Source organism: Ambystoma mexicanum, chromosome 11 (assembly GCF_040938575.1).
Source record: "Ambystoma mexicanum isolate Mex_15411 chromosome 11, UKY_AmexF1_1, whole genome shotgun sequence".
Taxonomy (NCBI): Eukaryota; Metazoa; Chordata; class Amphibia; order Caudata; family Ambystomatidae; genus Ambystoma; species Ambystoma mexicanum.
The window spans coordinates 757268150-757284173 of NC_090934.1; the positions used below are offsets into that span (position 1 = coordinate 757268150).

The following is a 16024-nucleotide window of genomic DNA, read 5'->3' on the forward strand; positions in this document are numbered from 1 at the left end:
TGTGAAAAGATAAATATTCTGGTTCTAAATTTTCATGGAGAGATTTCTGAACACGACTATGAATAAACGCCCCTTTCTTTAGGAGTCATCGATTGGGTGTAAACATGAATAGAATGTCCTCACACACGTACACAATCCACACACTACTCTTGAAAAACCTGAATGCCAATATGACATCCCTATGAATCGACAAGACCCTCCTATGTCTACCATCCATTACAAAAGTGCTGGAAACCTTGGTAGGTACATAACCCAACTCCGACTTTGGGGCCAACAAGCTGATAAGTTATTTCCAGTCTAGGTTCCGTCCGTGTCATGGGAACTTCTCTGCGTGCCTTGATATCAGGCAGAGTAACTCACAGCGTCGCACCACGCCCAAAGGTTGGCACTGATATGTTTGGGTCACTCAATGGAATTTAGTACAAGCAGCCACCATCGGTTGCATAACCAACTACCAATCCCAGAAAAAAAAGTCTGCACTCAAAATGTACGTAATCGTTGGTTTCAATCACATTGTCATTGTGGAGAGCACAACAGTACATAACACTGACACAAAAAGCTACTTCACGAAATGTGGCAATTTCTCACTTCATCATTTGAATGAAAGTCGTGCAACAACATTTGCAGCAACTGGAAGCTCTGCTCTCACTTGCGCACATCTTTCCAGCACCCAACTAGTCAAATCGGGATCCATTTTATCAGTATTTTCCATGTTGACTGCACAGCAGAAAAATAGTCGTGTCCTGTGGGAGGACACAGCTTACGAGCGCCTCCCTCCCCTGTCATGTGTAGCAGACACCTGACAGCTGTGGGTGCACCAAAAGCCTTTGACCGTGGGCAGCCTGATTAGCATTTCAAGACCTTATAGATTTGCATCTCCATTGCTACACCTTGCTGATGGCGGCGAATACTGAAGAATGTTAATTAGCAGGCCTCGGGGAAGGCCTGGGTGCAGGAAGTGACAATGGAGACCAGATGCCAACACTTCTTTGTAATGCAATGTGTCAACTTGGTACTAACACCCCTCCTCGGTATGAAAGTGTAGCAAGTGTCCGGTCTGGAACCACTATTTTCAGAGCAGGGAAGTATGTGAATTGTAGGAGACGAAAGTCTGCCTGCAACACCCTATTTCAAAAGAAGTCCATGATGTGACCAAGCACCGCATAGGGCTCAGTTAATTAGGGAGACACTTTGATGTACAGCAGACAGGAAGATGGATGGGACTTAGAAGTATATGTTGTCATCCTTCCCCTGTCTGTTGCCAAGCGCTTTGATTCTGACCTGAAGCATCACTGAAGATTGTTGGTGGGGACCCAGGATTGGTTCATTATGGTGGGCGTTGCCTACACCAATCACTGGGGCACGTTTGACTTTAAAAGAGGACTGCGTCCCTCACTGATCAGATCATCTGAAAACTTCACAAGCAGTAAGAAGGAGGGCTCATTTGTACCCGAGCTGAAGGAACACTCTACCTTCCATCTTCCGATAGTGAAGGTAGGACAGGAGTTCCAAGAGGGAAGCAACATCCCTTCCCTAAACATCTGCCAGGTAACAGAGGGTGATACCGGACTCAGAGGACCCACCTAGCAGCTCCACAACCAGTACCCAGCCAGCACACAGTGTGCCCTGCTAGGTTCTGACAGCAACCTTCCTAGGTGGGAAGTGCCGGAGAGTCTCTGGACAAAGGACAAGGCCGTTGCCTGCTAAAACCCTCCTGATCTTTGGGCCGTCTGCCTTGAAAGGACACACGCCCTGCAAAGAAGCTAGGACGAGTGCCACACAAGCATCATCCAGCGTCCATCTTTTTAAAGGACAATTTCGAGCTGGTCGAGTCCTCGAACCGCATCCAGCTGCACCGCTGACTGTTATCAAGCCGCAGTTGCCAGAGCGGCCGGGACGACCAGCATTCCAGATCTGCCAACCAGCAAAGAGACAACAATTCTTGGCCCTGAGCCGCCGGGCCGGAGAGCCTGCAGACATCCATCCAGCCTGCAGACGCCCATCCAGCCTCGCTTGCCGAACTGCCTGCGCCTGGTACCCAAAGCTGTCTCCCACCACTAACTCTGTATCACGGGCTGCAAAGCACCCTGGAACCGCCTCGATGCTGTCAAGCACCAAGACCTTCTTCAGCACCAGGTACATTGTGGTACTGCCTCCTTGGTCCTTCTCGGAAGGCCCGTAGAGACAGTTACGGCCCTTTGTCCCTTTGGTGCTGAAACCAAATAACATTGAACAGTAAGACTGATTGCTTTGCCAACTACCCTCCTGTCAGTATGCAGAGTGCATCCCTTTCCTTTGTGAAGCTGTCAGCCTCTGTGTCCTTTACAGTGTGGGCTGTAATTGTAGTGTGCTAGAACTGTCTGTTGTAGTAATAATAAAGTCGATATTTTTTTATACAACCTTGACTGGACAGTCGCTTTATCATTGGTTAATAATTGTATTTTCGCTGTGTTACAAATAACCAACGATCCACGACCATGCAGAGATAAGCCTGCCGTTCCGTCCATGTTACCAACATTTGACAAGCAGGTCTTATAATTACTTGTTTTCCAATCTGTTCAGATCCCTTCTGGTGTACCAGAGGTGTGGGGTTGATTTATGGTTAAGAAAACTATATTCATCCCTGGACCACTTGTGCCCCGGAAGTTGATTCATCACAAACTCCATCTGGGGAATGGCATCAAGTGGCAAACTATCACACGTGGTCTGGCACCGGATGAAGCTGAAATGGCTCCTGAGAACCTGCACAAGGGCCCTCTTTGCCCTTCACCTCTCCCGTTCACCTGGCCCGACTCAATGGGACCACATTCCAGTGTCAATAGAGAAGGAACCAAACCTGGGTGCGTTGCTCAGCAGAACTCTCTTTGCAACACATGACGCATGTACGAGGAGATGTATGCATGTTCATCGACATCTACATGATTTGATTATCAAGGTTGTTAGACACCAAGCCTTTGCCAATGTACAGGTAATCGGCAAGTCTCCCTTTACACTGCTATCACTCTGGCACCTTTCCCTTACTTTTTTAAACTAATTTTGAAAAACTACAATTTCCTAATTATTGTCACAGACAAACAGCCTTTGTGTTTAATATTTAAGACTTTGTTTAAGCCACCTGCGTATGCACATAGTGGTGCCAGCCGCTACTTTATTTGCTGTTCGTCATATGCCTTGAAGCTCATGTCCCAAAAGGACACCACAAATGAAACAACAAATAAACAGACACCCGCTGCAGGACGCAATAATCAGGACCCCCGCTCACTTACCTGCATGCATGTCTGGCGGCAGCCGCGGCCCCTACTATGCTCAAGCTGTCACCGTTATAAGAGACCTGAACCCTCCCTGTATCACAGAGTCAGTACAACAGGTGACCGAGAAGTCATTACTTTGGATGCAGCACTTAAACAAATCTAGCTGCCACAACAGCTCAGGAATTTGGCACAGTGCACGGTGCATGCTAATAGCAACTGCCAGCTGGTAAGAGAAGCAAGTCGGGGAGACCAGGCCTATCACACTCAAAACACGTGTTTGATGAACAAAGTAACACGTTCCAAAGTGCCTACGGGAGGATCATATACCTAGAGGGGCTGGCACCAGAGGCGTTGCTGGGAGTGAGGGGGGGGGGGTGGCTAACGGGTCTATAGCACCTGGTCTTTTGGTTGTAGCCCCGGATAGAATCTCAGGAGCTACAACCAAAAGGCTAGCTAGCCCCCAGTCCCGACAGTTCCAACATTAGCATAGCCCCAGGTCTTTTCCAGACCTAGCAACACCCCTGGCTGGCACTGTACCATGTACAGCTTATGTCTCTTTAGAAAACCATTCAGAAGGCCTTGTTTACATACTTCCTCTGTGGGTCTCAGAATCCATAAGGAATCCCAGAATGAAGACGCAAATCGCTGAATGGTCATAAAGAATCGGCAGGGGTGAATAATGAGCAACTATTCCATTCCATGTTAACAATTCTCATTCCTTGTTGCTTTTATCCCTGCATGCTCTCGGGAACCCTGGTTTTAAAACTCAGATCAAACATTACCATAAGCACAGATTCAGAATGTTGAATGCCTTTCTCAAGAGCATCTCCAAAGTGTTCTAGGTATCACTTAACTTTAAAGCTTTTCTAGAACACCAAGGACTACGTTACAGATACTGTTTTGGTGCCTGGCAGTTCTGCCCCCGTGCCACACAATTGTGCACTGCCACAGAGAACTACAACATTTGCGCCGAATGGCCTGCACATTAATTGCTCAACTCACTATAGCAAATGTGGTATGTCAGTGCAAAATTGCCCAGCAGTAATGCAAATGTTCTGGTCACCTGACCATTTTATGCAAACTGGCGCCTAGCCTGTTCACCGAACGAATAAAGTTTAATCAAATCTTAGCTATTAGGACATGGCAAACATTAATGTCCCCTAGTCATTCGTCTTTCGAATGTCCTATTATTAATTTTCAACACATAATTAATCTTTTTGCAGACATACCTGTTTTTCATTACAGTTGCCAAGGCATAGATCTTGTACACAATATGTTCTGTCTCACAATTCATACAAACTAAACTGATGCTTTGCAAACCCAGTCTCACTAGATGCCCTCCAAGATGCCCTTCTGATGTGACATTGACTCCTCATGCAAGATCTCCCTCTAGCGAGGGGGAGATGAAATAAAAAGTACTGAGCCAGTCATTGCTGGGTGGCTTTGATTTTCTCTGCGTGCAGGATTAAAGCCAAGTGTATATCGAAGTAAGGCGTGAGAATCCCATCCACTTGCAAAAAGGTAAAGGACGTTTATCATAAATCAATTTGCCCGTTTCCTAAAGCAATGACTTTTGTATCACAACTAGGAAGCACCAGACAACTAAATGCATTGTATGTGTCATAGGGTAATTGAGCCAGCCGGCCCCGATAACGGGTTCTCATTCTCCTTCCTGAATGTCCTCCATGACCATAGAGATTTCATAATACTTTGCATGAATCCATTCTTGAGGGGGGAGCGAAAAAGTAGGCAGGAATTATGAATCCACAATGCAAGACAAAATTATTCAGTCTTAAGTGAAAAAGTATTTTTCTGTTGTGCGAATAGAAAAAAGACTGATTCAGAAAGTCTTGTTCTGTGAACGCACAGAGCGGTCTTTCTTAATCGAGGAGGCACGCCTCTGCCACACATGTCTGTTTGTTGGGGTTTGTATTTTAAAGAGAGCGGGCCGAGGAGCAAACCCTCTGCTTTGAGGAGAGAGGGTGGGGGATTGGATGAAGGCGGTTTGGGGGGTGAAACCCCCCTAACAGTGAAATATGTTGAATATTGTGGGCAGCACCAAATCGGCCGAATAAAATCAGTGTTTTTGGTGTGCGGCCTACAATATTTGACATTTTCTCATAGAACCAATTATTCACTGTAAAGACAACTGCAAATGTGGTTTATCAAACCACATCTTGGTCAAAATCAAGCATGCACTGTATTGGATATCTCAGCAGGATTACGCAAGTGCGACTTCACACATGAGCCTAACTAGTTTGTTTTAATTTGCATCTCGATTGGTCCTCATAAATATTTAAAAAAACAGATCTATGACTGGATATGATTGTCTCTAGGAAACCTAAATTAAATGTAAGTCAACTGGAGGGGGGTATTTTGAGGATTATATTTTGTGCTGTTGGGATTCTTCTTTATATATAGGCAAATAAACTTACTTTAAATAATCAGAAGTTATTTAACTGGGTGGTTTGGATGGTGCCGTATGCACCTTAAACTTTTCCGCAGCTTAGAAGGATCATATGCACCAGAAAGTGAAACTCTGGGTATATTCCCTCACCAAAGTAAATGGAATCTTACCCAGAGTTCCATGCGCTGAACTCTTTTGTGCCTTTTGGCCTCGCTGCATCATGAGATCCGACAGATAAATTGAACTGGTTAAACTTGTACCCCAGAAGCTGTCAAAATGGCAACCACGCATCAATTATATGAATAGACCTTTAGGCATACTCTACCTTTCTAACATTATAGAAATCCCGGTGCGGAACACACTTCAATTCTGCAAGTTCGGCCATTTCGTTGAGCATCTCATGGAGCTTAAATTTGGATCCTAAGAAATTCAGCCTTCGGTGACAGTAGGTTTTTCTGCAAGAAAATAAAGCAAAGAGCGTCATTTTGTATGTTACCCTATGGAGATAGGACTCAGTAAAGAGTCTCTACAACTGATGCACGACCAGGATGTGTTAGGGGATTGCTGAAGTCACATCTCAATACATCCCTTTAATAACAAAATGGATCCTTGCGTTTTAGATCCATTAAGGTTATGGTGGAAAAAATGAGTGGTAGCGCAAACAGAACAAGTAATGTGCACCATTTCAGAGTTGGCACACCTGAAAATACGGAAGTGGAGCAAATTGTTAAGAAGAAAGGAAATACTGCACTAAAAATGTTACGTGTCCAGAGTTCGAAATTGAGGGGAGCTGGGAGAAAGGTAACTCCTGCTTATTACCTAGAAGAGCCTGGTTAGCTTGATACCAACATCTATCAGGAGCTACTTTTGGCTCCCCAGGCTAATAGATGCCAAACAAACACACCTATGTGAATTTAACTCTGTGTGTTTTGGGACAACCTATAAATAAACTTTATAATATATCTATACACTATTTAAAGTATAAGGGGTCATAAATAATGCACACAAACATATGTTTGCATGTTATATGGAAGTTACATTTGCAGAACGCTATGTACTAGCTCCGCGTTACCCACTGGTAGCTCCTGGGCTCTGGCTAATGCTGGATACCCGGGAGCTGCTTTTAGCTCCTGATTAACCAATCATAATTTCGACCGCTGTGTATCTGACTTCTTGACAGGTTTTATTGTCCCGGAAACCTTCTTCTGGCAGGAATTGTTAAATATTTCAAATAAATAAAGTATTATTTCAGAAAAGAAACAAAAGAACAGAGCAAATAACCACAAATATAACATGCGGATGGGGATAATTGCACCAATGAAGGACTTCGGTCCATGATGGGGGCAGTACATGCACACCATTGCTCCTGCTGTTGGCCTGTAATTTCAGTGTTGTTGTGTGTCAGGCTAGCTTTGGTTGGTGCTCTCTGCTCTTGTTTGAGCAGTTGCACAGTTTTCAGCTATTTGCACCAATTTTCAGTGGGGGTCTACTCACAATGTGCTGATGCTTGCACCTGTTACAAATTCCTCTTCTGGTCCTAGCTTATCCATTTCATTGTTGGTAAAAACTGACTTTAACAATCGTGGTGTCACTTTTTGGCCTGGCTGCTTTTTTATGCTCACTCTACCATGCTCACCCTACTCAAAATATTGGGCAATGTTAGCACTGGCACAGTTTCGCTCTGGTGGCAGCTTAATGCTGTGGGCAAAATAAAGAAGCCATAGGGCACCGCTTGCGGATTAAGCAGCCGCCATATATCTTTAGTAATGTTATTTGATGCTCACCAGTGTCCATAAGGCACAATGTGGATAAATAGCCACAGGGAGAATTGCCGGGGAACTTCTCTGGCACTGGTAACTTCTGTGTGTCCGAAAATGTTCTCATGTCATTTTCATAAGAATCCAATGCACAGCCCATTCATTAAGATCCAAAATCCAATATTTTCTTTAATGCGATAACATCTTCTTCAAACAAAAGGCAGACAAAGTGGCCCATGAGTTTTGGACTACTACAGTCCTTCATCAGGACAATCTCTATCTGGAAGAAGTATGTGAAAGGGTCTGTGTGACTTGACTGTGGCCACAGAACACTTCGAGCATTAGGCTCCTTCAAAAAAGAAAGACTGCTAGGCCTATTATTGGCATAACACATTGCATTAAAGATAAGACATCTGAAATGGACCACACCCATTTGTGAATTTAGGCCACAGGCGCAGTTTGTGCCTGTATTTAAGGCTTCTGTGCACTTTCCCTCCCATTGATTGCATGCTAACCTGATTTTGGCTTCCCTTGTGTGCTCCCAGTTTTTACCTGATTTCATTTCATGTGTGCTACTTGAATTGTAATTGCAGCTTGTCTTATCTTTTTACTGCATTTAAAAGTACCTCCTTACTTAACTTTGTTTTATTGATCCTCCTTTTATTTTTACATAAGTGCGATTTAAAGCAGAGCTCCTGTAAGCTTCTGCACGCACTGAGCCCTTAAGAACCACAGTTCCCAGTGTGCTCTGAAGTTCTTTGAACTACTTAATTAGGCCACAGGGGTGACCGCGCTTGGCATGAACGGGCCAGTTTTGTGCCGGTTTGGGTCCGGTGCGGGTCTGTGCAGTGTGCAGCCACGAGATTCGCTCTCATCCTCTTATTGTAAGTACTCCTGTCTTGTACTGATATTGACCAGCATGTCGCATGCAGACCTAATCAAGTGAATCCAAAATAATCGCAAAGCTAGATTAGATGTGCAATGGGTTGACTGTTCCCATATGTGCCACTTCTCCATGTTGGGTAGCGCTGCACTCCACCTCGTAAGTAGTGATGGGCTCCCTGAAAGTACTACAAAGCAAACCTCTGACTTGCATAATTTTATCTCGCCATCTGCTTCCTCCCTACCCGATGTACACCCCCTTATCTCATCTCCTGCTGATGGTGTAGTGCATGTTTCTGCTCTAACTCACAATATTAGCTTGCCTTCTATGCCTGCCCCCCCTACTCCCACAGAGACTCCCACTAGTTTTGTTAAATCAACTCCTGTGCCTCTGCTAAAGTTTGGCGTGTTGAATATGCGCTCCCTTCGAGCCCATGCAGTGGAGGTGGAAGATCTAATCGGGGTCTCCTCCCTAGATTTTTTGGCCATTACCGAGTCCTGGCTTAATGGTGCCATTTCATCAGATGCCATTCCAGAATACTACCTTCTCTTTTGCGCTGATCGAAATTATGGACCTGGGGGCGGAGTGGCTCTCTTTTTCAGAAATACTCTTAACTGTCACCTAGTTCCACATGAGGCCCCAGATGATTGTGAATGCTTGATCATTAAGCTTAAAGTTTCCGATAATACTTCTGTCACCATCATTAATATCTATCGTCCCCCCAGGGTGTTTCCTCTCTTTGAAGAGCAGTTCATATGCATCCTTAATGCAATTACCAGGAGCAACAGTCCTGTTTTGGTCTTAGGTGACTTCAACTATTGGGCCGACGTCCTGACTGATATGTCTACTGCCTCACTATTGGGAGCTCTTGGGGCTATTGGTTTTATGCACCATTCTTCAGGCCCCACACACTCTGCTGGCCATACCCTTGATTGGGTTTTATCCCATTCTCTGACCATTGCCGATCTTATGGTAACCCCGTGTTTTTGGTCAGATCATTACCTTATTTCTATTAACGTTAATATCCCTAAGCCACCTGCTAGACACCAATCCCAGACCAATTATTCAGTCAAGAAATTGGAAGAATGCCTCGCCAATCAACCAAAATAAATAAAGTTGTTTCAAAAAAAATTATCATCTCTTCTCACTGCACGCCTGGGCTCATTAGATCAGTTTGAAAAGGCCGATGACTTGGCTAGCCACCTCACTTCCACACTTGAAGGTGCTATTAACACCCTTGCTCCTATCAGATCTCACCAAGTTAAAAGTGAAACTGTTAAGAAAAATGTGTTCAATGAGAATATTCTCCTTCTCCGACAGGAGAAACGGCCCGCCGAACGTCAATGGCATTCCAACCCTTCCCCACTCACTTCGGCTAATTATAAAGGCCTTATCAAGCAATATAAGGCAATCATTATAGAGGCGAAATCTGTGACTTACAATGATAGGATTTGTCAAGCCAAGTCTAGCTCCAAGGAGCTTTTTGCCATACTTAATGAATTTAAGACCAAACCTTGTCCTGCGCCTGGCCCTATTAAAAATGATGATTGGTGTCAATCGATTCACAACGCCTTTACTAACAAGGTCATTGATCATCAAAATGCCACTCAAGTGTTAATGAGCTCTCTTGATTCTAGAGATTCACCCGTGGTTCCTGGAGAATTGGCTTCGTCAACTCCCACTGAGTCGCCCATCTTTGCTTTCTCTCCCTGTACCGAACCCTTTATTGCCCAGTTGGTCTCGCACATGAAACCTACCTCGTGTCGGGGGGGGGGGGGGCGTTTGCCCATCTAGCCTATTTATTAAGTGCTTCGATGTATTGTGCCCCATGGTTAAGAAACTTGTTAATCTCTCCTTCTCTGAAGGCTCTGTTCCCCTTCTTCTCAAGGATGCCTGGATTTCCCCCCTCCTGAAGAAGGAGCATCTTGACCCTTTTGTGACAGATAGCTACCGCCCTATCACTAATGTCCCATTTATCCTAAAGATTTTGGATATGGCAGCATACACACAATTTCAGTGCTTTCTCAAGCAAAATAATATTTTGAGGTCCCATCAGTCCGGCTTCAGAGCCCATCACGGTATGGAGACGGCTCTACTGGATCTCAAAGCCAACCTACTTAATATTCTCGATCAAGGCCATTCTGCCATTCTGATGCTTTTGGATCTTTCTTTGTTCGGCTTTTGATCTTGTGGACCACGCTCTTCTAGTTGAACGACTTTAATCTGTAGTTGGCTGCTCTAGTTTATCAACCTCATGGATCTCTTCGTTTCTGGGGCCATGACAGCCCAGAGTTGTTAGTGGGGATGCCTATTCCGTGCCCTCCCCATTACCTGTGGGGTTCCTCAGGGTTCTTGTATTTCCCCATCTCTTTTTAATGTCTATATTCGTCCATTACTGGTACTGCTGGACAACATGGGTATCCAGTATACTAATTATGCTGATGACACTCAGGTTGTCAGGAAACTCTCAGGACAATATGCCACGGACTCAGCTAATCTTAATAAGATCTATGTCGCCATCCATGAGTAGATGGCCGCTAACTTGTTGGTCTGAATGCCGCCGAAACTGAGCTTCTCATTGTGGCCTCGGCATCTAAACTTAAATCCTTGCCATCGGAGTATCTTAGCTTTACCATTCTTAATGCTTAATTCTGGTGGATAAGAAAGTGAAGACTTTGGGTGTCACCTTCAATTCAGAACTGACTAGGAAGCATCATGTGGCTCAGATGTGAAAGCTCCTGTGGCCTTGTCAATAGGTTGCTCAGCAATAACTGACCTTTTGTGTCAACCGAGAATGTCATCATTCTGGCTATGGCCCTCATAAATTCACGACTGAATTACTGCAACAGCCTCCTGAGTGGTTGCTCCCATTCTGCCTTTTCTTCCCTCGAAGTCACTCAGAATGGTGCTGTGCGCACCATTACAGGATTGTCTTAACATGCTCATATTATACAAGCAAGATGGAATTTGCACTGGCTTCCTATAAAACACAGAGTGACGCACAAGATTCTCACTTTGACACACGAGTGCTTTCTTGATTTAGCACCCAAATATCTTTCAGCTCGACTTAAGCATTATATTCCAGCACGCTCCCGAAGATCTGAGAACCAACTCAAACTTGTTCAGCCTCGGTTCAGACTGGAGTCCGCGGGGTTCTGAGCTCTGATGTGCACGGCCCGACTGCCTGGAATTCCCTTACGCTAACTCTTAGTTCCATTTCTTCGACTTTGGATTTTAAAAAGGGATTTAAGACAATGTTGTTCAGTCAGTCTCCTGATTAGTTGCCCTCTGCCTCTGCCCCTGACATTTCAATCCATTCTGACTTAATCCTTCACAATTTGTCTCTTCCTGTTTTGTTTTGTGCTTTTTGTGTGCGCCCTGAGGCCTGCGGGCGTGTGGCGCACTGTTTAAGAATTATAATATATACATAAATAATGTATACGCGCAAGGAGGAATTGTTTGGAAGATGGGGAGTTTGTGAATCAATCTTGCATTATTGCTAGAAGATTTGAGCCATGTAAATACACCAGACATGCATTCAATGCACCATTTAGTAAAGTTAGCAAGCAAAACAGAGGGGAATTGTTGGTTACTAAGAACTCTAGAACTGATCATGAAAACAAAGCCATTCAATGGTGTACTACTTACAATAACAAAGCTCATTCCCTTAAAAAGGTTTTTCATGAACACTGGCATATACTAACACAAGATAAAGACATTAAGAACCTATTTGATTATCATATCTCGAAGACCTTTAGAAAACCTTCCTCACTGCGTAATATGATTGCTCCTAGTCACTTTAAAGAAAGAAAGAACATGGATATCAGCTGTAATTGGCTAACCATACCGCAGGTGGACTTTGTGAAATGTAATCAATGTGAAGCCTTCAAATTCGGACAGAATAGCAAAATATATACTAATCCCCGAACTGGTCCATCTATTGACATGAAAAATCTGATTACCTGTGAAAGTAAATATGTCATTTATGTTTGAAATGTGAATGTGAGAAATGGTATATCGCTAGCACTATTCATCAGGTTAAGGTGTGCATCGTGCAGCAGTTTGGAGCAATTAAAAACAGGGATCATGTGTACTCTTTGGATGAGCATTTTGAGGAAGTACATGGTGGTAATGTTTCCTCACTGGTCTACTTTGCCATCAACACTGTGCCAGACAAGCCACATTGAGGTAATAGAGAAAAACATATGAGACAAAGCGAGGCCAAATACATCATTGATTATGACACTAAAACCCCTAGAGGGACACAATAGAGATGAGGAAGTGCATGTCTTTGTAGGTGAATAGATGTTATCTCTCATATGATGTACATTTAGTCAGCTGTTTCCTTTTTGTGCTATTTTTATACTTATATAGATATGAGGATAATGGAAATAGGTTGTCTGAATATTCTTTGATGCGTTTTTGCTTTTAATGTTTTTTTTATAAAAATGAATTTCTTTTTCATGTTTCTCTAGGTTATCTGTTCCCATCAGGATAGAGCAGGAGACTCTTTGTGTGTCCCAACTCATGATGTACTTGCACTTTATATCACTAGTGGTGCTCTATTGTAAGGCTTCGATGAGATTATGACCAAGGCGGATGCTGCTTTTGGATCAATTTGTCCTAAGTGTTGGCAGGTTGAATCTGGGTCCCTTATACCAGCACATGCACTTTAAAGATATATAATACTTAGCATAGGTTAATGTATTCTGTGATTATTTTAAGCACAGGCATCTCTGTATTTATAGTAGTATACCCTTCATATTGACAGCAGTAAGTCTGACTTTGAAAGAAGTTTGATTCCATTCCTATCTAACAATATAATAAAAGACCAGATGTATGTGTGTCCCTGAATGTTTGTCCAATGCAATAGCCTTGCCTGTTGTCACCGCTAGAGGGAGCTGTTGCCTTAGGATATATAGAGACAAAGCCAATTTGCATAGCTTTGCCTGTTGTCACTGCTAGAGGGAACTGTAGGCTTAGGATATACAGTGGTCCTACTGGCCTACTGAAAATCTGCGCTTTGGCCAGTGTAGATGGGCCTGTACACTAGTTCTGCTATAATATACCAATTGAGTTTAATCATCATGCTGCAATATCATCTAATGCTCTAGGATGCTGTATATTATCATGCACTTGTACTTCACAATGCATTATTTGTAATGTATTAGAATATATTAAATGTATTATGTATGCTAGATGTGCTTCCCGTGTATCGCAATGCCTTTTTGTGATAGTTAGCAAGGCAGATGCTGACTTTGAATACACTTGTTTATAGCATTGGTACTCTCTAGATGCACTTTACATTGGCACTTGCACTTTAAGGGTCTCTATATGATATGATATGTCGAACGGATGTTAGTGATGCATTTGTTAGATTATCTATGGATGCATTCTCCAATAGCATTAGCATGTTTTCCAATTTGAGAGCAGGCTCATATCAGATTTAATACTACCATAATATATCAATTGAATTTTACACTACGTTGTGACATTGACCAATGCTCTTGTGTTTAGGTTAATGTTTACAATATGTATTTGCACTTTAAAACATATTATATTGTGCATATAAAATTATATTTATTATACATTTCACTACATAACACATGCAAGATGTTTTACTGTCCATGAACTGCGTTTTTCTGAGATCCTTTAAAGGGTGGATTGCTTCGATGTTTAATTGGATTAGATAGCTGTGTACGTCAAACAGCACATCTTGCTGCGTGGACATTCCTAGATGTATCACCACTTGACTTTATATTGACCTTTGCTTTTGCAACGGAAACAGATGTTGGGCTTAGCATGTACCATTTAATTAGGTTCTTTTTTCTATATGCACAAACCTTACACAGCCCTTGTGGGTGAAACGCGTTACTTTGTCTCTTTTGCACTTTGGACTTCATAGCGTCATGGAATAAAATCAACTTTTTGCATTGTTACTGTGCCATTGTGGAAACTTGGAGTGGATCCCTCTCTTAAGAGGGGTTCTGTTGTTTGTATATATATTGAAAGAGTCAAATGGAAAATGAAGCATGAAATGACGTGTTTGGCAAAATTTGGTGTGTATCTTATACTCTCTCTTTGCAAACAGGCTTATATTGGTTCCACCATATGTAGTCTCAAAATCAGGATATTGCAACATTATTGTGCTATCAAGAACCAAGATGAGGTCTATCCTCTAGCAAAGCAATTTTTGAAAAACAAAATGGAGATCCCGAATATATGACCTTTTTAGGTTTGGCTCATGTACCTGAGCATATTCGAAAAGGAAACCGTAAATTTAAATGACGTCAACAGGAATCCAAACTTATTTTTCTTTTTGATACTTTGCAGCCCCGTGGTCACAATGTGGACAAGGAATTACATGTTTTTTTATGATTGGGATTTTCATTTACTGTTTAAATTGTGACTTTGATCAATTGCTAAATAAGGTTTTGATAGACTATCTATAGCCAAGTTATCTTTTCGGATCTGTTAGAGGTATCATGTAGAAATCCAATTTACAGTTTCACCTTTGCACTTTAGATATCTATGATGCATTATATGGCTGTTCTTCTATCTGTTCTGATTAGTATTTGTTGTTTTCAGTTAGACTTTGACATCGGTTTTACAGCGGCTTGAGTGTTTCGCTCATTGTATGGCTGTTAAAGTTGGAAAAGCCCATAGCACGTATATTCAGTTGCTTTTTATCACTCTGCAGGGCAATTGCCATCACAATTTTTTGCGTATTGGGACATACCAGGATGGTTTGTGAGAGGCACTTGCACTTTATGAACCCTTGATCTGTGGAGTCCAGTAAGTATGGCCCGGTTACATCCTTGCACTTTATACTGTTGTGAATATCTGCTTGCAATGTTGTATTTGCACTTTTGCACTGAGAAATGTATATGTAAAGATGTCTTTGTTATTTTTGTTCAAACATCAGCTGCTTACATTGGTATTTTGCACATTCATGTTGCCTGAAGTTCAGATGGAAAAACATATACATTTGTATTGTTTTTGGTGGGATATTCAGGTTTTATTAGCTTGGTGGGTTTATAACCACACAGTTAACACCTTTGATTAAGATCTGCTGCTATCATTGCCAGTTTTCACATTTATGCATCTGAAAACAGATGGATGTGTATTTTTCCCCAAAAATATGTTGCTGCTATTGCTATTCGCACACTTGTGCTGTTCCATAAGGAAATAATCTATCTTGTCTAAAGTTCACATGTAAAACATATACATTTCTCCCGTGAACGGTGGGACGTTCAAGTTGTATTAGCTTTGTTTGTTTATATACATGCATGTAACATGTTCGATTAAGATCTGCTGCTATCGTTGCTATTTTGCACATTTATCCCTTCGGATTGTGGAATCTGTTTAAATCACATGCTGTGCATAGATTAGCGAGCAGTGTTAGAAGAAGGAGGTGGGATGTGAGAAGGGTCATGAGCGAACAAATGTCTTAAAACCGCTTGTCCCACTTGTGTATCTGTCTTGGAATGAGTGTCAATGCAGTAGTGCTGAGTAAAGGTGTGAATAGAGCTCCATGTAGCTGCTTTGCAAATACTGTCCAGAGGTACATTTGCAATGAAAGCCAGAGTGGCTTCAGTACCTCTTGTAGAGTGGGCCCTTGGCGTAAAAGGCAGTGTTTTATCTGAAAGGGAATAGCACAGTTGGATACATCTGACTATCCAACTAGAGATGGCATTTTTAGAGATGCGATCTCCTTCCCTGCCTG

The 16024-nt window shown here is 42.7% G+C and overlaps 1 protein-coding gene across 3 annotated transcripts in view; it reads right to left on the reverse strand.

The window, feature by feature from the left end:
- The window catches only part of AMPD3 (adenosine monophosphate deaminase 3), a 144482-nt gene that overhangs the window by 46674 nt on the left and 81784 nt on the right, over window positions 1–16024 (reverse strand). For all 3 annotated transcript variants that reach the window (XM_069623659.1, XM_069623657.1, XM_069623658.1), the window contains exon 6: window positions 5984–6113. In XM_069623659.1, the coding sequence (XP_069479760.1) occupies window positions 5984–6113 (130 nt within the window). The remainder of the gene's footprint in view (window positions 1–5983; window positions 6114–16024) is intronic.